The sequence below is a fragment of the Alligator mississippiensis genome, chromosome 14 (assembly GCF_030867095.1).
Source record: "Alligator mississippiensis isolate rAllMis1 chromosome 14, rAllMis1, whole genome shotgun sequence".
Lineage (NCBI taxonomy): Eukaryota > Metazoa > Chordata > Crocodylia > Alligatoridae > Alligator > Alligator mississippiensis.
Genome location: NC_081837.1, coordinates 14989871 through 15014221, shown reverse-complemented (window position 1 = coordinate 15014221; position 24351 = coordinate 14989871). Strand labels below are relative to the sequence as shown.

General features: G+C 43.1%; 1 protein-coding gene across 2 annotated transcripts; it reads left to right on the top strand.

Annotated features, from left to right (window-relative positions):
* Window positions 1-94: 94 nt before the first annotated feature.
* On the top strand, window positions 95-3200 carry MIS12 (MIS12 kinetochore complex component). Of its 2 annotated transcripts, none has more exons than XM_019493476.2 (2): window positions 95-373; window positions 497-3200. In XM_019493476.2, the coding sequence occupies exons 1-2, from the start codon at window positions 364-366 to the stop codon at window positions 1159-1161; spliced, it is 675 nt and encodes a 224-aa protein (XP_019349021.1). In that variant the 5' UTR covers window positions 95-363; the 3' UTR covers window positions 1162-3200. The 2 variants fall into 2 exon arrangements, with proteins under 2 accessions (XP_019349021.1, XP_006263310.1); XM_006263248.4 differs by having other exon boundaries at window positions 95-384.
* Window positions 3201-24351: the final 21151 nt, after the last annotated feature.

The following is a 24351-nucleotide window of genomic DNA, read 5'->3' as shown; positions in this document are numbered from 1 at the left end:
CCAATCCTCCTCCTCTGCCGCCTCATTGGTGGAAGGGGCCGCCGCTTCCTCCTGGGCGCTCGCCCATTGGGCGGCGCGGAAGGGGGGCGGGGCCGGAGGCCGTGACCCGCGCGCGGGCGGGAGTCGGAGCCCGGGAATCGAGGCGCTGTCCCCTGGGCCTCGCGCGGGGCTGTCTGCCCTGCCGCAGGGCTGCGCTCTTCTGAGGGAAGCAAGCCGGCATGTCATTCTCCCGGGAGAAACTCTTGTGGGAGTGATTGCCTCCAGGTTACCCCCCCCTCACCCGACAAGCCGTTTTGAGGGAAGAGCCCGGACATCGGCGCGCTCCGTGTTTCGTGGGAGAGCAGCCACCCCAGAGGCCGGCGCATGGTCCTGGGCAAGAACCAGGTTTTTTCCCCTAGTGTGAACTCCTGCTTCCCCTGCGCGAGGTTGAAACCTTGCTCCTTCTCCCAAAACTCAAGTCTGTATTGACCTCCCTTTTCTTTCTTCCCGTTTGCAGATTTCCACGTGGCCTCGGGTCGACTCGCCGTAGCCAGGATGTCCGTGAATCCCATGTCCTACGAAGCTCAGTTCTTTGGTTTCACCCCTCAGACGTGCATGCTGCGGCTCTACATCGCGTTTCAAGATTACCTCTTCGAAGTGATGCTGGTGGTGGAAAGCGTCATTCTGAGGAAGCTGGACAGCGTCCCGAACTCGAAGATCCCCCCGCTTCACGTCCGGAAGAACACAGAAAAATTTCTTCTCTTCATGAAGAAGTGCTTCGATCAGCTCTTCAGCAAAATGGAAGAAGTGCTTTTTCAGCTGGTGTTAGGCATCCCTAAAAATGCCTTGCTTCCTGAAGACAAGGTCCATGAGCAGTACCCCTACAGTAAGGAAGAGTTTCAGCCTCTTCAGGTTGAAATTGAGGAGCTACAGAAGCAGTACAAAGCTGAAGTGTCCGCAGAGCAGAAACTACTCGCAGAGCTAGAGGAACAGAAGATCGTTCAGACAGAACTTGAAAAGATCCTGCAGTGGTTTGATGGACTTGAAAACGTATGTCGAGAACATGGGACCAGCAACTTCAAGGAAAGCTTTGCCTTCTTGACACAAAGTTCTAAGAAACTTCAGGATGTCCTGGAAGAGGTTGAAAAGAAAAACAACTTCCCCAAAAGTTCATCCAATTAATACAAAGGAAGTACTGAAAGGACACACAGAAACCAATAAGACAATTCACTCTAGACCAGACATGTGTTGATCTTTGCAAAGATATTTGCATAAGGAAATCTCCCATACCTCCGCCCACGTCCGGTTTTGACTGGGAATCCTTCGGCACAAGTATTCCAGGAAGTCATAATTCTCCCTTCCTAAAGTTTTCTAAATGTAGATTGACAAAGATCCACTCCTTGGGTCAGGAACCTGAAGAGTCTGTTTTCATTTTGTCCTCTAGCAGGCACGGGTAAAGTTAGAATCTATGTCGCTCACACTGTTCAGCCCAGGGGCTTTTCCCCTGTAATATTTAAATCCTGCCAGCTCAGTCACCAAGGTATCCAAAGCAGATTCAAATTCAGGCTGAATTAGAACTGTGGTAACTCTGTTACTTTTAACTGGAACTCTGTTAATTTTTATACTAAGCGTTGCTACTTATTCTTGAGCTGTGCACAAAATAGGGTGTCCAGCATAGGGAGCGTGTTGTATGGCTGCTGTTAAAAAAAGAAAAGCTAATTATAATGAGAGAGGATTAGAACAGGAGCTGGAAAAAAGAACAAGCAGATGGATTCAGGAGCCATGTGAGCCATCCTGTCTCCTATAATTTGATTTCTGTAGTTGGTGACTAGAGAAATGTGCCCTATAAATTAGATATCTAGTGATGTTTTTCAGCTTTCTTCCCCCAACTTATAAAAACTATAGGTTATAATTTAATGTCAGTCTATGCTTTTTTTATTAAAAACTACCTGTCACTTCTCAGAACTTGCACTCTCACAATATTCTCCTATTGAGAACATGACTTAAATGAAAAGTAAATGTTCCGGTTAATTAAAAATACATTTTTCTATCGCTGCTGTAAGTAATCTTAGTAAAAAAAGAAAAAAACCCTTAGTTGCAGTGCACTTTTTGATATAAACAAAATATTTCTGTAGTAACTGCTTGAATGCTATAATTGTGAATATAGATACTATTTTATCCATCACAAGGTTATTTTTCACGCTGAATTGTATTTAAACATCTACAGCAGAACAAATAGAAATTAACTGGATAATTTAACTTAAAGACCAGGTAATTGTTGGATAATGATAGTAAGAGGCTAAATGTAGACAAGAATTGATTTGGGAAGGCAGAAGGTGAAGAGACAGCAAATGCATTTTTCAAGGTGCAGTTCGAAGTGGCTTCTTTTAAGAATTCATAGCTTTTATGTGCTTATATAGGTCCACAAAACAGGAGCTGAGACATACTATTTTGATTTTTATATGGTAATCAACATTTTTATATGGTAATCAAAAATGGTTTCAAATGAAAGGTCCATAATGCTTTCAGAATCAGAAGGTTAAAGATGCTCAATGATACTGATGTTTGGTGTTTATAATTGCAAGTGGGTAACACCATTTTCTTGGGGAAATATCCAGCTAGAATAAGATTTTCTTTCAGCTGTGTAACTGTCATTTTTTTCCTTAATAATGAGAAAGAAGGTTGTTAGAGTACAATAAATAACTCCAAAGACAGGCACTATCTTGAAATAAAAATAAATTCCAGATTGATCTGAATATGTAATTGTAAGACATTAAACTCACCATTCAAATTCACTAAATACCTTTTCTCCAGGCTGGATAAAGAAAGTAAAGTAATAACTTATTTTAGCCGTAGTTTTCTGTGACCTTAAGCTGGCTAACAAAAAACATTTTGACTTTGGGGTAAAAATATCAATTCCGATCAGTGTAAATATGATTCTTGTGCTTTGACCCTGCTATGGGTGGTTAGTTTACGGAGTCTTCCAAATCCATGTTAATATAAAGTTAGCATCCTTGCATAGACTTGGAAAATATTGTTCCCTTCTTTTTTTTGTATATGAAAAAATATCAATTTTTTTGCTAATCACAGGTCTTCTATTTTTCCTTTTAATAGAAACTGAATGGAATGCTAAGCAGCCAAAATGTTGTATGAGACTCATAGCTATGTGCACACTGTATGCCTATATCTTGTCTCTGCAATAAAGACATATTTGAAACCTTGCACATAGTTTATGAGTACTGATACTATGTGAAGCCATGGATAAAGGCAAGTACTGTACTGGGGTGGGGGTGGGGGGCTGCATGTCCTAACAGGAAAGTGCAAAGTGCTGCAGAACTCTCTATGACCAAGTATTTCAGACCCTGTGGCTTCATTTTGAAACAAATTAAATTAGGTTGTTGCTGTTTTTCTGATAGGGCTAAGCTTATATGCTGTTAAACTGAGAAGCTATTTCTTCTATATATGAATACTTAATTTACTTGGATCCAAGATGAGATTTTATTTTTCCCATTCAACATGAGGGGGCAGAGGGAGGAGAGAAACTCCTCATCTTGGATTTGAGTATGGGGTGGGGGGCAGAGAAGCAGGCAGCTACTGCAGCTCTGGCTCCAGCCCTGAGTCTGGCCTTCTCTACTGCCCCTCCTTACCCCACTACAGCCTCTGCCTCCCTGGTGCCTGCCCAGTGTGCTCCATGCCCTGGGTCAGAACGGGGCTGAAATGCAACTAATGGTAAGCAGCAAGGGGGAGGGGTGCAGGCACTACAGTGGGTGTGCAGGCAGCAAGGGAACAAGGGGCAGGGGCAAGGCCACCTGCCTTCCCCTGCCACTGCTTTCCCTGCTATAGTAACGGGGAGGGAGTAATTTAAGAGAACCGTGCTATACTTAGATTTCATATATGGAAAATTGTAACATATATTTCTCCATATATAGAATCTAATTATTGTGGGATCATCTTGGATTCAGGTAATTCACAAGCATGGACAATGATAAAGAACTATTTGAACTAGAATGGGTTTTCATAACCACCAGGAGGTTCATTACTCTGTCAGGACATTTTCTTCTTTGTTCAGGCTTCTCACAGCTAAAGAGCAATTAAGTGACTGTCTATTACTGATACAAATTGCTAGCCCAAATGAATGGCCTAGGGAGAAGATCCTATCTGTAAAACAAAAAGTCACTTCTTCCATAGACCTCCTGGAGATGTTAGCTACTTCGATTCACCTGCTATCAAAGTTATATAACCTGATGTCTTTTCTCTGTTTTTCTTTGTAAAAATCAATTTTAAATGGAAGCATTTATCTGTCGGGGGTTGAATATTGTCTGGAAGCACATGCTAAGTCTAATTCCTTTCCAAGTAGTGATAAAATGTCTCACCAGGAGACTTTATGTTCTGGTATTATTCTGCTATGAAGGATATTAAGGGAACAATTAATTTGTGTGTATGTCAGTAGCATACAATAAGGTTTTAAAAATAGGCTTTTAAATTAATAGCTTTTTAAAAACTGCTCTTAAAAATGTAAGATTATGCTTGAGAAACAAATATGTATATTCAGAAGACTTTTGGACAGGGGGAGTAATGTCCTTTTGAAGTAATGTCCTTATATAGTCTTTTTCTCTGCCAGGGCTAAGGAAAGGCTCTGGAGTAAAAAAAATGAGAAAGATCTCATGGGAGTCAGGAGGTTACCCTTCTTTTGTGCAGTGTCATAGAAATAAGCAGGAACAGAATGTCTTGTATAGCAATGCCTCACTAGCTTTCTGAAAGTCGGAATTAAAAGCTTTATTGAGAAAATGTTAAAATTATAGTTGTTATATGTCTTGGTAGAGTTAGAAGATAATACAAGACCTTGCACACACTAGCTACGATTCGGATGAGGTGCTAAAGTACTTCCCAGACCTTTTGATATACACAGAGCCAGCTGTTATGATGGGAAAATAATGCTATGTTTTATTATATCAGTGAAGTATGTAGAAGAGGTATAACCATCCATGATACTCATTTAGTCAGAACTTACTACTTGGAGTGTTTAAATTTGTGGTATCAGTACCCAAATTATAAATCAACAAAGCTAGTCATCCATTTTATCGTGTTGAAGAAATGGTAATTGCCTGAAGCAGGTATTTTCTTGTTAAAAGCGGCATTCGGATTCTGGGTACAGGTCACATGCAGTGATTCTGAAAGGCCAAGACCTTCTTGCATCTCATTTTCAGGATGAGATCTTTGGCAACATAGTGCTCTCTATAACCTCTTAATGCCCACATGCTTAGTATATATTCATAGGGACATAGGACTGGAAGGGGCCTGCTGAAGTCATCTAGTTCAGTGGTTCTCAGCCTTTGGTACCCTACCAATTGATGCAGCAAAAGTGAAACTGGAAGTCCCACACGGCACTTCTGGTTTTGCCACTGTGAGCCAAGTCCCACTTTTTCCACCGCGGCCCAGGGCAAAGCAGCCTGCACGGTGCCTCCCTCCCTATCCCTTGGCACACTGACACTGGGGAGTGAAAGCCCTGGTGCACCGGACACGGTGGGAGGGACAGTGGTTGGAACTTCAGACCCGAGCAGGCAAAGACCAAAACGCAGCACCTACGTACCCCATGCCCATGTCTTATGTACCCCCAGGGGTACACATACCACAGGTTGAGAAACACTGATCTAGTCCAGTCCCCATCCTGAGGCAGGATCATCCCTATCCAGACCATCCTATGTAAATCCATTGTCTAACCTCTTAACAAAATTACTAAGTCTACTCAGACACAGCACAAGACATAACACTAAATCTGCCACAGGTAAAACAGGGAGACCATGGTCATCAATGCTCTACTGCTGCAAAGGTTGTTAATATATGCTTGACAACCCAGGTGAGAGCCACACTCCCAGCTACAGAGGAAGCAAAAAACATTGCAGTCTACAGCAATTTGACCATGGAGTAAAATTCCTTTCTGACCCCAAATATGGTGATAAGATTGACCTTAAGAAGAGGGGGCAAGACCTAGCCAGGAACTTCTGGGTTTAATTCCCAGCAGAAGCATTGTCACCTAGCAGTCAAAACCCCCAGCCATAGCCACAACCACCACCCAATGCTTACCCTGACACTTTTAGCAGCAGGAGGGGAAAGAAATCCCACCTGGCCCTATGTGGCAACCAGCAAAGCCCAGAACCATGGGAAATACCCATAACAGAACATAGGCATAGCTATGACTACAGCGGGGTGCTCAGCCCTTAGCCCATGGGCCAAATGCGGCCTGCAGAGCCTTGGAATCTTGTCTGTGGTCATTAATATGGCCACCCTTCCCACCCTGCCACATCCGCAGATCCCAAGCCCTGCATGGCTGGTTGGAGCCAGGCTTCACCCCTTTTCCCCTGGCAAGACCAGGCTATGCCCTTTCCCTCCACATCTGGATCAGGGCTTGGTTGGGGCCAAGCCACACTCCCTGCACCCCCTGCCCATGGGCCCAAGTCACGTCCGCTTTTCCCTACAGAGCTCGGTTGCGGCTGGGCTGACCCCTTCCCCCTCTGTGTCACTGGATGGTGCCCACTGGTGCCCACCCTCCCCGGGTGCCAGTCAGGACCACTGGCCAGATCCGGGCCATAGGAAGACTGGGCACTGTCCATCCGGCCCATGGGGGAGAAAGGGTTGAGCACACACTGGCCAGGCTCCAACCATCCTACAACCTGTCCCTGCCTCTGCCCCACTCCCTCCCTCACTGTGGGGGCCTTGATTTGCCTCCTCCCCCTGCTCCTTCCCCTCCAGAGACTTACCTGTTGGGCAGTTGTGTGTGTGTGTGTGTGTGTGTGTGTGTGTGTGTGTGTACTCAGGCCCCACAAATAATATTTTCTCCCTCTGCTGATGCTCACAACTCCCAACTCCATCCCTCCCTCCACCACCCTCCTCACCCACCAACAATAGAAAACATGCTTACAAGTGGCAAACTATATAGAGAGCAGCCCAGCCCTGGGGGAGGAGAGGCAGCCAGCCTGGGGCTGGGCTCAGGCAGGTTCTCTGATGGCTGGGCAGACCCAGCACTAAAGTTAGTGCTGGGTCACGTCTACACATGCGTTGATGCACTTTAACTAATTGCACCTAAATGTGATACCTGCATTTGCAGGTATCAAATTTAGGCACAGTTGGCCTAATTTTGCCATTTTAATGCGCATTAAGGGTGCTCACATGTAGATGCACACCTGTAATGCATGTTAAATTAGACTAATGCACAGTAACACGTCTGATGTAAACATGCCTTCTATGTAGTATGACTTGGATCAACGGCATGTGAATTAATGTGCTGCTCTTCTCACTTAAGACCAGGAATGTGAGATTATAATGGTGTCTAATTCCTGATGATTGAAACAACCAATGTTCCCAGCCCATTGACTGTCCTACAAAACAATGAGTATTGTCATAGCCATACCCTTAGGCACGTTCTTTTCTGTATTGAGCTTTTGTGCCAGTAGAGGGCATTAAGAGACTGTTTTGAAAGTTAAAATAGCAGCAAAGACCATTTAATTTAGACTATTCTTCCTATATACACTGAGTTGTTGAACCTCTCCTAAGATAGATCAGTTCCTTTGTCCATAATCAGCAGAATATGTTCCTCCAGTGTGAGGGGGTTTTTAAGCAGAAATCTATATAATTACAGAAAGTATTCATCCTTCCAAAAATACAGAAGGCTGGGTCTTGCTGAATAAATATAAGTCTTATGATGCATTTTCCTCTCTTTATGAAAAATTATTCCAGTTTTGACTCATTTCTCTTCAAATAATAGTGATTCATTTTTTTGTCTCTTGACCAGATACTAGGCTTTTGAAGTTCCAATTAGTTCTCTAACACTTGGGTGACTTAAGTGCTTTTCAAACAGTTGTGGGCCAAATTGTCATAATCAAATTTAGCTAGAATGCATTTATACCACAATCCCACATGTGAAAGCAATTAACTCTTTGGCATAACCCACCATGTTTCTACCTTTTCTCTCCTTTGATGATGCTCTTTTCAAAACACTTCCTCCATGAAACTCGTAAACCTTCTTCCCCTCCTACCAACAGTATCTATATATGAAATAAAGATAAAGGTCTCACAAGATGAGACATTCTTCAAGAACATGTACTGTTCTTTAAACAGACATCAGAGAGCCAGGCAAAAATAAGAATACTATATAGAAATTCTTCAGCAAAGCACAGAAAGACAAAGAGCAGGCTTAGAAGTCATAGTGTTTTTCACTGTTCTAATAAAGTTCCTTGGTCAACATTTTTCCTACTGTCACATAGCATCTGTACTACAAAATAAAACTCCTAACTGATCTTAATGCAGCTGCCCTTGCACCCTGTTCTCCATTCCCTAGTAAACATGTTTACTATTGTACCTGCAAAGCAAAGTTGAAGTCCCAAATATGCATGGACTTTTTTTTCTGTGCGGAGTTCTCTTATAATCAATGGGAAACTGTTTGGGCAGAAATGTCTATCCGTTGCAGTATGAACAATCCCATTGTTTGCATTTCTGCTAAGTGCATTTCTTTTTTTATTTTAAATATATGTGTAAGCTTTGAGGCTGTGGTCTATTTGTACATTCTGTATCATCATCGTGTAAATTATAAATGAAAACCAGGCACTCATAGTTAAACCATCCTCCTACAAACCCGTGCTGAGGATAAAAATTACAAGCCTGGCTTTCCTTGTTTCTGAAGTTCTGTCAGTTTAAATTAAATCTATACCATTATTTTAATTTAATAAGCTAGAGTTGCATGTGTCTGTGGCTGTGCATGCACATGTGGGCACATAATGGGACTGAGGTTGTCAGAGTTCTCTTTTTGGCATTATTACGATGCAGCGTGCTGTAATATTTTTATCATGCATGAGCATGATACAGAACTCCATTTGCTAGCCCCTGGCCTAGTGTTCTCAATACATGAAATGCCAGGAAAAGGTTGAGAACATTAACTTCATTACTCAAAGCTCTATTTTATCAATAGGATCTGTGCACAGAATACAGAATAGTCTTAACTGAATGTCAGGCTCTAGCTATTTCACTTGAGCATGAAACTGGGAGCCAAAGCACCTGGAATCTATTTCCAGCTGTCACTGACTGCCCTCCCTATATGACTGACTATGGAAATATTGAGGGAACAAAGCTAAGCAATTTCCCCATGTGTAAAACAAGGAAAATCATGCTTCGTTCACAGACAACCTGATGTTTATCTCAAGTGCTCTTAAGCTTCTTCACAACATATTTGCATACAATTTCTTTCAGATAACCTATTCTGCTGTTTGCAACAGCTAAAGCAACTGATTATATGGAAAGTAGTATTAAGGAAGAAATAATATTAAGTAACTTGGAAGGGAAGAGGGAATTGCTCTTTTTCAATGACTCACAAGAGAAGTATATGAATCGAATGTCCTGAAGAAAATTGAAAGATTTCCTTCCCGCTTCAGATACATGGAAGCTAAGAACAGGGTGCATAAGCCTGGCTTGCACGGCTCTCTAGAGTACACCTGCATAGAACTCTTCAAATGAAGCTTCTCCCCGACTAGAAAGAATCTTGTTTAATTTTATTCTCAATTTTCCTTTTTTAAGCCCTCTGTTTTCATCTGTATCATATAAGCTCTGCATTCTTGAAAAGAAAATAACTTATCTCACAAACATGTCTTTTTACTCAAATCATCTAAAAAAATCAGTCATACAATCATTAGGATACGCGTAATGGCTATAAATATCAACTAGATTTCAGTGACTTCTCTTAAGTGTTGCTTAAGAGAAAATAATTACTAAGGGTTCTGTCTTCATTGCAAAAAATATGACTTTACATATATGCTCAGAAGTGCCTACTCTCAGGAACTCTCATTTTGATCCTCACTATATGTGCAAGAGAGATCAATCATGTTTTATATATATATATAAAAAAATGTCATGCACGTGAGCACATACACACACATATATTATGCATACAGTATATGTGTGTGCACGTGACTTTTATATACTGTATCACTGGATCGAATCACTGTCCACCAAATTGGCCGAATCCGAATCTGAAGCGAATACTAGGTGTTTCGCACAGGCCTAATAGAGACAGCTTTGAGTATTTGTTCTACATACCTCTAGCTAGCAGGGGCTCGTGAATGTTGTGATGCTGGGGCACAAGGAGTGTCCTACAGGAGTGCGTGGGGCTCCCCAGCACGCTCAGCAGCAGACCCGGAAGTGGACCAGAAGCACTTCTGGTCCACTGAGCATGTGGAGGGCCCCCCCACACTCCTGCGGGACGCTTCATGCACCCCAGCGTTGCAGCAATCACGAGCCACACTGGTACCTCGAGGTATGTAGAAAAAACTTTTAAAGCTGTGTCTATGTCCGAATCACTGATTCTCCAAATCAGCATCAAATCTTCAGATTCGAATTCAGCCGAATCGAATCAGGGACAGTGTTCTGAATCAACGAATCAAATCACTGTCCCTGATTTGGCCGAATCTGAATCCGAATCAAATAGAGCCCACTTTGCACACCCCTAGTACACAGTACTCCAGATGTGGCCTCACCAGCACTGAATAGAGGGGTATAATCACTTCCCTTGACCTGCTGGCAACATACCTACCAATGCAGCCCAGTATGTCGTTAGCCTTCTTTGCAACAAGGACGCACTGCTGGCTCATATTCAGCCTATTGTCTGCTGTAGCCCCCAGGTCTTTTTCTGCAGAGCTGCTGCCCAGCCAGTCAGCCCCCAGCCTGTACCAGTGCATGGGATTTTTCTGTCCTAAGTGCAGGACTTTGCATTTGTCCTTGTTGAACCCCATGAGATTCCTTTTGGCCCAATCCTCCAATTTGTCCTAGGTCACTCTGACTCCTCCAGCATATCTACTACTCCCCACACCTTGGGGGCAGTACCTCTTTTTATTTCTTTTTTCTCTTCCTCTTAAATTTGTCCCCTGATCCTGAGATGATATTTTTGCTGTGGTTTAATTAACCATTCCATTAAACTGCACAGTATCAGCACTTTTATCCCAACATGTTATGATAAAACTATTTGATTCTCTTCATTACCTTTGAAGGTGTTGGCGAGTGCTCAGCCTATGTCTTGCCTTCTCCACTCCCTCTCGCTGCCTTCTTCCATCTTTCTGTCTCCCTTAGCATCTGGACAGAAGAGAAAAAAGCATAAATAAGCTTCTATTCTTTCTAATGGGTGGCAAAACAATTGGTCCTTGGTTGCCAGACCACTATAACCAGGGGGCTGCTATCTCTCAGTAGGGACATTGATGCTTCTTGCCTTCAGGTGGGCTGCAAGGTGGAAATTGTATCTCAGGAGTCATCCAGTTCCAATGGAGGTTAGGGTGGCCATCATAGGGGACGTTACGGTTTTTTCTACTCTGTCCTCTATTCATACGAAACCTGACGCCTTTATCCATAGAGGAGAGAGGACAACTGGACTGTCCTCTATGATGGCCACCCTAATGGAGCTCCCTGAGCTATGCCTTCTGGTAGTCTACTCCATCAGTACTATCATCTATCCAGCAAATGTTGGGAAGCAGGCACAGTTCAATTGTTCCCACAGCCTAATTGATTTATTTTCTAATAACCTCTTCTACTTAAGAAACATAATCTTAATTAGATTATGTTTCTATATTTTGATTTGTGAGCCAGTTCCCTTTTTTCGGGATGGCGCTGAGCAAAGGATTCTATAAACATTTAGTAATCCATTTTCCCTTGGAAAATTCCCTATGAGAGATGTTGTCATGTTTTATTTCTTTCAAAATTATTATTTATAAGCAGGGGTTTAGGTTGTAGCCTTGTTGGTCTAAGGATATAGGCAGACAAGGTTCCTTGGGTGAATTTGACATCTTTTATTAGACCAACCCAAATGGTTGGAGAATAGTTATTAAGCAAGCTTTCGGGTTCAAAAACCCTTCGTCAGGCTAAGGACGCTGCAGCAGTTGCTGCGTGCTCTTCCTGGATGGGGTTGGTCTAATAAAAGATATCAAATTCACCCAAGGAACCTTGTCTGTCTTATTTATAAGCAAGCTTTTATCAAATTCTTAGTTAATCAGGAATGTTTATGTACACTTATTTTTAATGCAAAAAGATTTTTTTTAACAAAAAGCAATGCCTTGCAGTGTTTGAACTCCAGTATTCCAGAATATTTTCCAAAACTAAAAGCAAACCCAATTCTAGTGATTTGCAGTGTCTAAGTAGAGAAGTACAAAAAGGAGGCAGAACATAAATAGCAACAATCAAAGTGGGTTTTCATACTGTGTATGTTTTGAAAGGACTAGAAAGAAGAATTGGTAGGTGATTTCTTTAAAACCTTCGCTTGCTGAAGTAGTTGAGTGGGGACTCAGAAGCAAGCTAGAAGAGCATGAAACTCAGACACAGATGCTTAAGATTTACACTGAAAGTTAACCCACTTACTACAAAATACAACAGGGAAAATTTTGTAGGAAATATAACCTTGTTACAGTTCAAGGAGACAACAAATGTTAAAAGAAACATAAAAAATGTGTAGCGTGTATACTGGTTTCTAGGTTCTCCAAGATACTTTGAATAACTTCCTGTTACAATAGCCACAGTTTCTTAAGAGATTAGTCTGTGACCTCTATCTGGAGTATTAGCCCCTAAAAGATATTGCCTATTTAGCTGTATACTATACTCAGTCATTATATGAGGTCTTGAGTGAGGGTGATATAGAGCAGAAGAAAACACCATTTAGAGCAGTGGAGAAAAAAGAGGGCCAGGGGCTGGACCCTGACAACATAGAGAATGCTCTCCTAAACACTTGTAAAGATGCATCCTTGTTAAAACTACTTTGTCAGCTCAACTAAGAATAAGAAACCAATCCTAAATCACAATAGTTCAAATGCTCTTTCTTTCTAGAGGTTAATGGCGCCTACTAGAAGCTCCTTCTCCACCCAGATTACATAACCTGTATTTGACGTGACAAGTGAATCAAGAAGACACACCGCCTCTATTAATGACACACTGTACACTGGAGTATATGGCAGGCCATTAAGTGACCCATAATCCCCAGTTAAATTCAAAGCCCCTGCTAACTTTTGAACTGCTGAAGTACTTCATTGAGACCAATTAAAAAGCAATTACTTCATAAACATGATTGAGTCACTATGCTTCAGCTGAAAATATATTCAGTCAAACAAGACCTCAGTGTAAATGAGAGCCTTGGGGAAACTGCACTTTACAGCTCAATAGCTCTTGTTTCCATGGTGATTGGAATTCATCTCTGGGCTTTATTAAATATATGGTTAACTCTTCATCTCTTGACTATTTGCTGTGTTTCTGTGGCGCCCATCATGGTTGCATCTATAAGAACCTATTGGATAAGTATGTGTAAGAAACAGGATTAACAGAACAGATGTAGCCTGTATTATAAAAGAAGCAAAAACTGTGAATATATTGAAAAGTCACCAAAAACAGTGCATTATCCAACAAGAATTACCACTTCTGTAAACTCATTGTAATAAGTCAATCGCCATTCTTCTGGGGACTCGCGTCTTGATGCAAAACCCATCAAAAACCCATGAAAACGCCAGATATTTGGAAGCATTTTGAATCAGACCTTTAGAGACTGGATCCACAGTCCCTGTTTTGTCACTTTACTTCTGTAGGTGGGTCAGGAGCTGAGACAGGAGAAGAGTAACTGTCCACACTCTGAAACTCTCTTTCATTTAAGACAGAGTTAATAGTTGTAGGAAGCCATTTGTAGTTCTGGAGGAACTGATCTCCTGAATTCAGACAAAAAACATTCCCACTTCACTCTCTACTATGTATTAGGTCTCAATCTCCGACTGGCAGAGACCCCAGTCTTATCTCTGTCCTGCAAATAGGTAGTTTGTACCTTTGCCTTTCCCATGATAAAAATACAGAATTTGTTGGCATAAGAAAAAAGTAACGGTTGAAATTCAGATGCTCAGAAAAGACAGCTTTTCACTTGCTTGTTTACACCTGCATCTTCCCAGCAGGTTTCTGTAGAGCAAAACTAGTGCTGCAAACAATGACTTTGGAATAGATTCATAGATTGCTAGGGGCTGGAAGGGACCTTGCAGATCATCGGGTTCAGCACCCCCCACTCCAGGCAGGAAGACAACTGGGGTTAGGTGACCCCAGCGAGGTGACTGTCTAGTCTCCTCTTGAAAACCTCCAGGGCAGGTGACTGCCCAACCTCTGGAGGGAGTTTATTCCACAGTCTGGACACCCTGACTGTGAAGGAGTTTTTCCTGGTATTAAGCCTGAAGCGGCCTTCCAGGAGTTTGTATCCATTGGTCCTGGTCTTCCCCCCAGGGTGCCCTAATGAACAGCTGTTCACTGAGCTCCTGATGCAGATGTGCCAAGCTCCTGATACAGAATGTGACCCCTCTTCCCCTCCTCATTTTTCTTCCATGAACAGACGGCTCTAACACCTCTCTGTTGCTTAGGTTGCAGGTCTGGGTACTAGGAGAGCAATTTTAATTTTCCTTCTATATCTTAAGCCCCCTCTTCAGATTTGCAGATTCTCTGCTTCGTTCTTCTTTGCCTCAGGCTGCTGTCAGCAAAGTGGCAGTACCTGTCTTAAAACTTAACTCTAAAACACTACCTTATGTGCTGCAACTAGGAAGACATTTGCTGTTTAAAAGCAATATTACTGATTCTACAAGCATATGAATAACACTGTGTTACACACCCTGTTCCTGCACACCAGTAGATGGTGCACCTTTAACAAGAGTCCTACAGTTGTGTGCAGAAAGTTGTGCATGTTTGAAATACTTACAGTAGGGGGGAACACCATGCAGCCCACAAGGACAATATCAATGGCCTGCCATAAGTTTTGTTAAACCATTTCATTAAACAAAAAAGCAAGCCTTGAAAAGCAAATCAGCAAGCCTTGTTTTCTTGTCCCAGTACAATTCATTCATCTGCACATGTGCCTGCATGTACAGTCCAATTTCCATGTGCAGTCCTGCAGAGTGCTTAAATCTGATCAAAGCAGATCCTAACAATGGCAACTTTCTATTAGACAGTGCGCTTTGCCGGTGAGCCTTGATAGAATTTGAGTTGTCTTGTGCACCCCTGACTTTCAGGAATCGTGCATGGTAAACCCCTGTTAAACAGGAGAGGAGCAAACTGTAAGGCAATCTACCCAGAGCATGATTGATTGCAAGCATAGATACTCTAGTTGGCCAGGTGGCTCCTTTTATCTCTACCCAATCAGCAATGAGCAGCTTATCTTCTGTATCTAGATGGAGATTGTATAACTTGGAGACCTCTGCAGTTGCAGTTTGGTAAGCATCCTCTTAAATAACCCTGCAGCACTGAAACTTCAATTGGGGCCACCTTAATTCCTTGCTTTCTAGGTGCATGTCAATAGACTGCTAATGGGATAAATTAACCACTATTGTTAATTTTGTTTGGTGAAGGACCAGAAAGGGGAATAATGGCCAAGGGACTAAGAAATCTCTGGCAGATCCTGAAGTTTAGGCAGCTTATTTCAGGCAGGAACAGTCATGGTGGCACAACTCACAAATTCACTTCAACCTTGAAACCAATGCTATCTGCGCCTCCTTCTGCACAACGTGGCAGATGTGACATAAGCTGGTGAATAGTGACCGATTCAGAGAAATTGGATATGAGAGCTACTTAGAAACTGGAATGCTTGCTGCACAAATATTATGTATGCAAAACGAGCAGAGGTAAACTGAATTAAATAAATTAGAAGCCAAGAAAGTCTTTTTATAGAAAAGAGGCAGCTGAAGAGGGGCTGAGAGATGGGTAATCCTACAAGTTCCAAGGGATACGAGAGTATCGCGTAATGGAGTTTGTGCATGCAGACAGTCATTCTTAATGTGGCTGCACATCACTCATTGTAAAGTTAGACGGCTCTGAAACCACTCTATCCCTAGGCAAAAGTCAGGCTCGTTGGGCCCCAAGGAAAGCTTCTATTCCTATTTTTTGGACGTTGTGCTTTACTCTGCACATCCTTCTTCCCACCTCTATAGTAGATTAAATACAGAAAATATGAATTCACCTAGCTTCAGTGCCAACACATTTCATTTATGTGAGTGAAAAAATACGGTCAAGGCTGCTATTGCCAAGGGTTCTTGGTCATGTCTACTGCTCATTCACTCTGGAAATTAAAAAAAAAAGAAAAAAGAAAATGATAAATACAGCTTTACTCCAGGGGTCTACTAAAGTGCCATTAAGGCAACCATCCCCAACAGAAACGCTGGAGAGGCTCAGAAAGACTGACCAGATAGTGGAAACACTCTCACACTTCATATCTTCATTTCAGTGACAATAACAATGGGAAAGGTAGACTATAAATACACAAGGCCTTTGTTTGAGTAAAGTTCTCGGGAGCAGGAGCCTTGTCTTTCTCTATGCTTATGAAATGCTGCAAACATACATGACATTTTATAAATGCTTCATAGTTACATAGCTTTATAAGAACTATGAAGAATCATTTTCAATGATCACAAACTGAAAGTTCAGAAGAAATGTTTTGGCTCCTCCTGTACCAGTACCAGGGGTGGATCCAGGATTTGGCAAAGAGGGTGCAGAAGCAGCAACCCCCCACTTCAGGCAGGAAAACCATGGTGCAGAACTTCTGCAGACTTTTTAAAGTTCCCAAAGCAAGTAAGAAATCTCTTCTTCTCCTCCATGCTCAGTCACGTCTCTTCCCCTCCCCTTCCCCTGCTGTCCTGGGAGAGGGAGAAGTTTCAGAGCTTCTTCAGCCCGCCGCAGCGGGGCTGAGCAGGGGCTGCGCTCAACTGCAACAGTGACAACGGCAGTGGCAGCGTGTGGTGGGGGTTCCTCTACCCTGAAGGTCCCTTGGGAGCAAGCACGGGAACGCTGCCCTTCACCACTGCTGCTGGCCCAGCTACGAGCAGCCCGGCTGGAGCCAACAAGAGCGGTTCTGAAGTTTCCCACCTCTGGGATAGAGGGGAAGGCAGCAGGGGCAGGTGAGAGAGGCTAAGAAGGGGAGGAGGTGGGTCTCTGAGCATGGAGGGGAAGGAGCAAGAGTCTAGCCTGCTTTTGGGGACATTAAGAAGTCCCCAGAGGCTCCACAATGTGATCCAGTCTGAAAGGGGAGCCCAGCCACACCATTGTACCCCCTCTTTGTCTGCCCCTGTCCAGTACAGTTGTAAGTGCAGCGTGGGTGGTATTTTGCCTTTTCCTGAAAAGTATTTGCCCTAGCAACTGCCAGATGGGCTGGTATTTTTTGCAGTGTTTTGGAAGCCTATTTTTCATTACTACAAAGCTGACTACATAGCTTGAAAGCAAGAACCACAGTGGTACCCTACTTTCGTGAGGCAGAAGGAATTTCAAGTGCCGTTCCTACTCTCTTCTAATGGAAGCAGCTCAAAGCATCCATCAGGGGTGGGCAAAATATGTCCTGTGGGTTGGATCTGGCACACCAGTTGTTTGTACGTGGCCTGCAGTTACCCTGTGGTGCTCTGCATGGGGCTGAGCCCTACCTGCTCCTGCGTGGAGTAGCCCACACTGCACTCCTGGTCCACCCACCCCAGTTGCTGTTCATCATGTTGGCAGGTGGAGTGGGTGGAAGGTGGCCAGGAGCTGGACCTGGAGCCCTGTGTGCTGGGACAGGAGCCATCCAACAGCAGCTGCTCCCCAACCTGGCTGGGCACGTGTCTTCACAGCCCCTGCCACTTCCCTGTGCTACCTGCTGCCCGGAGCAGTGCAGGAGGAGCAGGAGGAGCCACTGGGAGCAGGGGAAGCCAAGCAGTACCTGGGCAGCTGCAGCAGGAGCAGACCCACTGGGGAACTGTCCCCATACGCACCCCACACCCTCCCACACAATGTACACGAGTAAGACTTTATTTTGAGCTATTATGCAATCGCCTCTATATACACTACTCGAAAAAACAAATCAGGACAATAATTATTTTTTTAAATATATTAAAAATAGATGTTTGATTTTAGTATATGATTTATTTTTTATCTATCATTTGTTTAAATGATCTCTTGTGAAAGATAGTGCATTTGCAGCTCTGGACAGCTCACCAAAACTTGCTAAGTGGCCCGCCAGCTGAACTAATTGCTCACCCTTGCTTTAGAGTTAGACAAAGAGAAGGAAATTCTTTCAGACATCTCAAATGGGTCTCCGAGATATAATTTACCCTCTTGGGGTGCATCCACACACGCAGGCATGTGTGCTTGCAGCAATTCAAATAGGAGCCACACAGATTTGTGCCAGGGATTTTTGCCTCAGTGCAAATGCCTGGACATGCACTTTGGTGTGGGGGCAAGTTGTGCCACTTGGGGCAAAAATGACCCTGCCCAGCTCCTCCCACAAAAAAACCCATTATCAGCTTTATGGAGGATTGGACCTTGGCCCATTTGTGTAAGTGACAATTGGCCCATAAACACCAATTCACTGAAACTTGTCTGAGCCAATCAGGAGTGTTTTGGCAAACAAACTGAATGAAAACATTTTGAAAAGAAAAGAAAAGAAAAAATAAAGATCAAACTAAATGTTTTAAAAATACTGTGAAACGAAACATTATGTTTTAGCCAAACCAATTTTTTTCCCCACAGATCACGGTCAATTGGCAATTTTCAAGTTTTTTTGCTTTTCTGCCTGATTTTCTGTGGGGGAAAAAAATTATGAGGAAAGAAAATTCCAGCCCAAATTGAGTATAGGTAGCAAATACTCCAGGTGCTGACTAAAGCTGGCTGCCTAAAAGAAGTGGCATTTCAATACAGGAGTGCCAGGATTGGACTTTACACATCAGAGAATGCGCAGTGGCAGGTTTTTGAGATATTTTGTACAAACTTCAAAGAGTTATCCTCCCCCCAACTAAATGTGTGGTTTAGGTTGTAGCCGTGTTGGTCTAAGGACATAGGCAGACAAGGTTCCTTGGGTGAATTTGATATCTTTTATTAGACCAACCCAATAATTGTGTACATTCACCAATTACTTAACCCAACTATTAGATCAAGTAACAGAGATATTTGGGGCCAGATACACAAGATGTGGCTGATATATAATATAAATACATGTACAGGAATGGATACTTTTTTTGCTGAGTAAGAAGATTATCTTCCTTTTTTCAGGAAGCCTGGGATATAATTTAGGAAAGAAATATTGAAAAGGTATATCTGCACATCTGAGTAATAAAGGAGTTAGGCATTGTCTCTAGAAAAAAGTAAATATACAAGCCAATTTTAAGCTGAAATTAGATATTGATTGTTAAAAAGTACCTTATTGCAGCATTTGAAAGCAAATTGCCTGTCCCAGGCAATAGCTAAAGGGTCCTTGGAACAGACTTTCTCACCAAGGATGTCTCCCTCTGTACTAAAAGAAGTGGGCCTAGAGGCTAGAACAGAGATTCTCAATCAGGGTTTCTTGAGATCCTTTCAAGGGTGCTATGGGGCGCCACAAAAATGTTAGCACTGTTAGGCGTGCAAACGTGATTCACAAGATAAACCCAGATATTTCAAATACGAATCTATAGTGTTAAAAACATTCTGACCTGTTGTGGGCTTGCTGAGTTCTTTGTAACTAAATAATTGCTGTAATATTTGTCTGTAGTGACAGTCAAAAAACAAGTGAAAACACAGATCTGACATTTCCAAGGGGTGCCGCTAGTCTATAAAAGGGGCCCTTGAGTCTAAAAAGGTTGAGAACCACTAGACTCTAGAGGCTTTAGACTTAACCCTAGGTCAGAAGCATTCTGGGAAATGTAGGTTAGGAAGCATGGGGCATGACTTCTCTGATATTTGCATCCATTAAGTTAAAGAACATGATTTTAGGAGCAATATCTCTTTATTCAAATGTGTTGATAAGTTAATTAGCCAATTTGCGTAACATTTATAGACAAATGGAAGGGAAGAGCAACAAACATAATATACGTTTAAAAAACACGACATGGGGAAAAGTTGAGCAAACTGGGGTTGCATGATCTAGGAAAAAAAAAAAGGTTTGGGGTGAGGACATAACAGTCTTCTGATATGTAAAATATTATAAATAGGATGGTGATCAATTATTCCCCATGCTCACTACAATTAAGACAAGAAGTATTTGGCTTAATTTTGCAGTACAATAAAGAGTTACTAAGAAAAACTTTCCGGATATCGGGACAGTTAAGCATTGGAACGGACTACCTAGGCTGGCTGTGAAAGCTGTATCAGCGGATATTTTAAAAACAGGTCAGATAAATCTGTAAGGCATGGTCTAGGTCAGCGTTTCCCAACCGGTGTGCCGTGGGATGGAAAAGGTTGGGAACCGCTTGTCTAGGTTTGCTGGATTGTGGCTCAGAGATGGGGGATGGAATAGATGACATCCTGAGGCCCCTTCTTCCTATGATTTATTCAAAATTTGTTTGGCATTGGAATTTTTAATGTCTTTATGTGTAGAACTACGGGTAAGCTACTTTTATAAAGCAGGCTGTCTTAAACAGTAATATTAAATACTGACTATAAAATAGGAAGCTTAACCGGTTAGTTATTAATAAAATATATTAGATTTTATTAAACATTTCCACAGGTTTTAGCTGTGTTCAAGTTGTATCTCACTTGCACTTCATTAGCAAACAACCTTTTCTCACTGGAGTACCTTGCACCTTCAGACAGGGTCTGATGTAGCATGTTTTTGGGTTTCGGGTTGGCTTTTTTTTGCATGTGAGGGAAGACTGCTTAACAGTTAGGTGTTTAGGTTAGTATGACACGAATGGGTCTGCAGAGGTCTGCCTCACTTACAAACCTATCTCTGATTCTGAATTGGTGGGTAGGTGATACTTTCCCCATGCCAGCTGCACCCTGCAGATAAAAATCCCTTTACACAGCTAAGTTATGAGAAAACCATCACTCTTTTGAGGAAATCAATTCCAATCATGGTTGTGGAAATGTGTTTTCTGATATCTATAGTACATTTATAGATTTTTTAATGCTTGCAATTGCTCTTTATGAAAAGGCTATATTTTAGGGATGTGCAACCCGGAGGCCTCATTCTGCTATCATTAAGGCTGTAATTATATGCCATCATGGTTCTTGGTTCTTTCTGTTAATTTTCACTCTCTGCCTATTCTTTATTATTACCCATCTCTCCTGATAGGTCCCTGTTGTTGTCATTAGATGCTCTTTTTTGGGATGCAGCTTGCCTGATGGATCTACTCATGATAACATCACATGTAAGCTGTTAGTCAGATAATGCTGACATATGTCTCTTTCTTCTTTTATGATCAGGATAACTTTTCTTCAAATAGAAGGAAACTCCAAAAGAAAACTCTTCAGTATAACTGATCTGGCTTCTAATAATGAATTCTTTATCTTCAGGTAGATCAGTTATATAATAGACAGATTAGAAACCCTTCTATAAAACAGCTAGGTCTATGATGTGCCTGGCTTCTCTGGTTTTATGCACAAAGAACATTAGAGACATTTTTTCATCTCCTGGTACGGTTAACATTGGAGCTACAGAAATTTAATAGCAAAGTAAAGGACCAAAAAGAGCACATGAAATTCACTTCTGTGCTATGCTGTTGTATCAGTGGAAAGCAACAGTGCTTCTCAGCATGTAGCTTCTCTGCTTGATGATATCAATGTACTTGCCATTTGTTAGGGTGAGCCTGTGTATTGACCTTGGATTAAGATGTACCCATTTTCTTTGCTTTTATAACTGTAAAGTTTCACTAACTGCAAAGACATGTCTTTGAAAGTCAACACCATTTTTTATACTGTAGGAGAAACTAAAGGTGGATGAATAGGATTCAGTGCCCTTTTGTGGAACCTGGGGCTACCACCCTGAACCTCACTTCACTTAGTTATGGTATCATTTCGCTGTAGTGGTATCATACCCTGAATTCATTTGTCCTTCTCTATGGCTAATTCAGCTCTTCAATTTGAATTTTGCTATTGTTATACGTGCAACTTTTGTTGTGTTCAAGATTTGCACTTAAACAGAAGATAGAATTTGGTCCTCACTGATAGTGATAAGAAATTAAGGCTAGGAACAAACATTCAAAAAGCCAGAAGAGGAATTGATGTAAGTTATCCAGTTTTCTGTAAGTGGCATAGTTTAGATCAGTAGTGAACAGAACACACGTGCTGGGGGGTGCAAAACTTAGACTGGGCTCTGCCATTTTTAAACCACTGTGTGCGCCAAGCTTCTGTTCTGTACAGACCAGTTTCCAATCACTTATGCCAGTAAAAGTGTAAAGTCTGTATCTGGTCTAAGAGTCAAATAAAAAAACTCCAGCAAAACTGTGGGTCTCAGGATCTCTAAAAATCAGGCCACTTAAATATGCCTACCTAACTTTGTAATAGCCTGTCTGAAAACTTTTGAGATAGTATTTTATTTTTATATTTATACATACAGGACAGGGGCCAATTCATGCACCCTTCATGTACCCACTAGGGCCTTTGGGCTGAGAAATTTTTCAAAGCAATAGAATTAAAAAATATATATAATTCTGAGTGAAACATTAGAACGAATTGGAACCCTTTTAACTTGAGAGAAGACTTGAAATAAATGCTATTCAAGGAACATTTAGTTCCTTGGAGTACTGTATCCAGTTTTGGGCCCCCCACTATAGGAAGGGTGTGGACAAATTGCAGAGTCCAGCAGAGGGCAATGTGAATGGTTAGGGGGCTGGAGCACATGACTTACGAGGAGAGGAAGAGGGAACTGGGTTTATTCATAACTATGAAACTATGAAACTATTTAGTCTGCCAAATAGAAGACTGAGGGGGATTTGATAGCAGCCTTTAACTACCTGAAAGGTGGATCCAAAGAGGATGGAGCTAGACTTTTCTCAGTGGGCGCGTCTACATATGCATTTAGTCATGACTAGATTTACTGCACAGTAAGTGATTTTGGATAGGCATCTACACATGTAGGGACCTGGAACTAAATGTAGTGCCAGGTCTCTTCAGCCCTGCCATGTGCTCCTGTGGCCACCAGGGGGAGCTCCAGCCTCCGGCCCCAGCTTCCAGGACTTGGCAGCCATGTTTGAAGCCAGACCCAGCTGCCAGCACTTGGCCGCCATCTTTAAAACATAACCCTACCCTGTGCTCTCTGGGGAGCTAGCTCCTGTGCCCAGAAGAGCAGCATGGCACACACAGGGGCAGCATGTGGGAGCTGTGTTTGTGCCCCCTCTGCATTCCTGTGCTATGGCAGTGAGGAACGGGGGGGTCCCTTAATCCTGCTAGCTGTCTTGCTTGCTCTGCTGGCCCACTGTACTCATCGTCACCTAGCTCACGACTGTCTCTGTCTGGCTCCCTCACATGCAGCAACCACCTGTCTGCCTGCTGCGCACTCTCCCAAGGTCCCCACCACCACAGCTGCTGCCACCATCAATGCTGATGAGGGGCTCCGGGAGGCCACCACTGGGGCTGCTGTCACCCTTCTAGACCTCCAGCTGCACCACCCCTGGGCTCGCCGTATCAGCTGGGATTGGTGGCAGCGCTTGGTGCAACAGGACTGGGATGACAAACAGTGGATTGATGGCTTTTGTCTGACCCAGGCCACCTTCACTGACATGCTCCACCAGCTCCTGCCCCACCTGGAGCTCCAGGACACTAGCATGCACCCGACCCTCTGCACCGACACACATCTAGCCCTGGCATTGCTGAAGCTGATCACGCCTGCTAGCCTCCAGTATGTGGACTACTTGTTCGGTGTGGGCAAGGCCACCACTGCGTAGTAGCGCCCCCTATTGTGCCACCACACACTGGCTGCAGGCAGCCTGCCTCCCCTGCCCCCTTCCCAGGGTGGGACAGGCCAGGGTGCATTGGGCTCCCAGACAACTGGGGGTCATGATTGACCACAAGATGAACATGAGCCTGCAATGCGATGCTGCGGCTAGTAAAGTGAGCAAAACGCTGGCTTGCATCCATAGATGCTTCTCAAGTAAATCCTGGAACGTCATTCTCCTCTTGTACTTGGCCTTGGTGAGTACTGTATCCAGTTTTGGGATCCACAATTCAAAAAGGATGTGGAGAAGCTTGAGAGAGTCCAGAGAAGAGCCACGCGCATGATCCAAGGTCAGGAAAAAAGACCTTACGGTGACAGGCTGAGAGCTATGGGGCTCTTTAGCCTGGAAAAGCGCAGGCTCAGGGCAATCAGGTGGCCACCTATAAGTTTATCAGGGGCGTTCACCAGTATCTGGGGGAACGTTTGTTCACCAGAGCGCCCCAAGGGATGATGAGGTCGAATGGTTATAAACTTCTGCAAGACCATTTCAGGCTGGACATAAGGAAGAATTTCTTCACTGTCCAAGCCCCCAAGGTCTGGAATAGCCTGCCATCAGAGGTGGTTCAAGCACCTACATTGAACGCCTTCAAGAGAGATTTGGATGCTTATCTTGCTGGGATCCTATGACCCCAGCTGACTTCCTGCCCCTTGGGCAGGGGGCTGAACTTGATGATCTTCCGAGGTCCCTTCCAGCC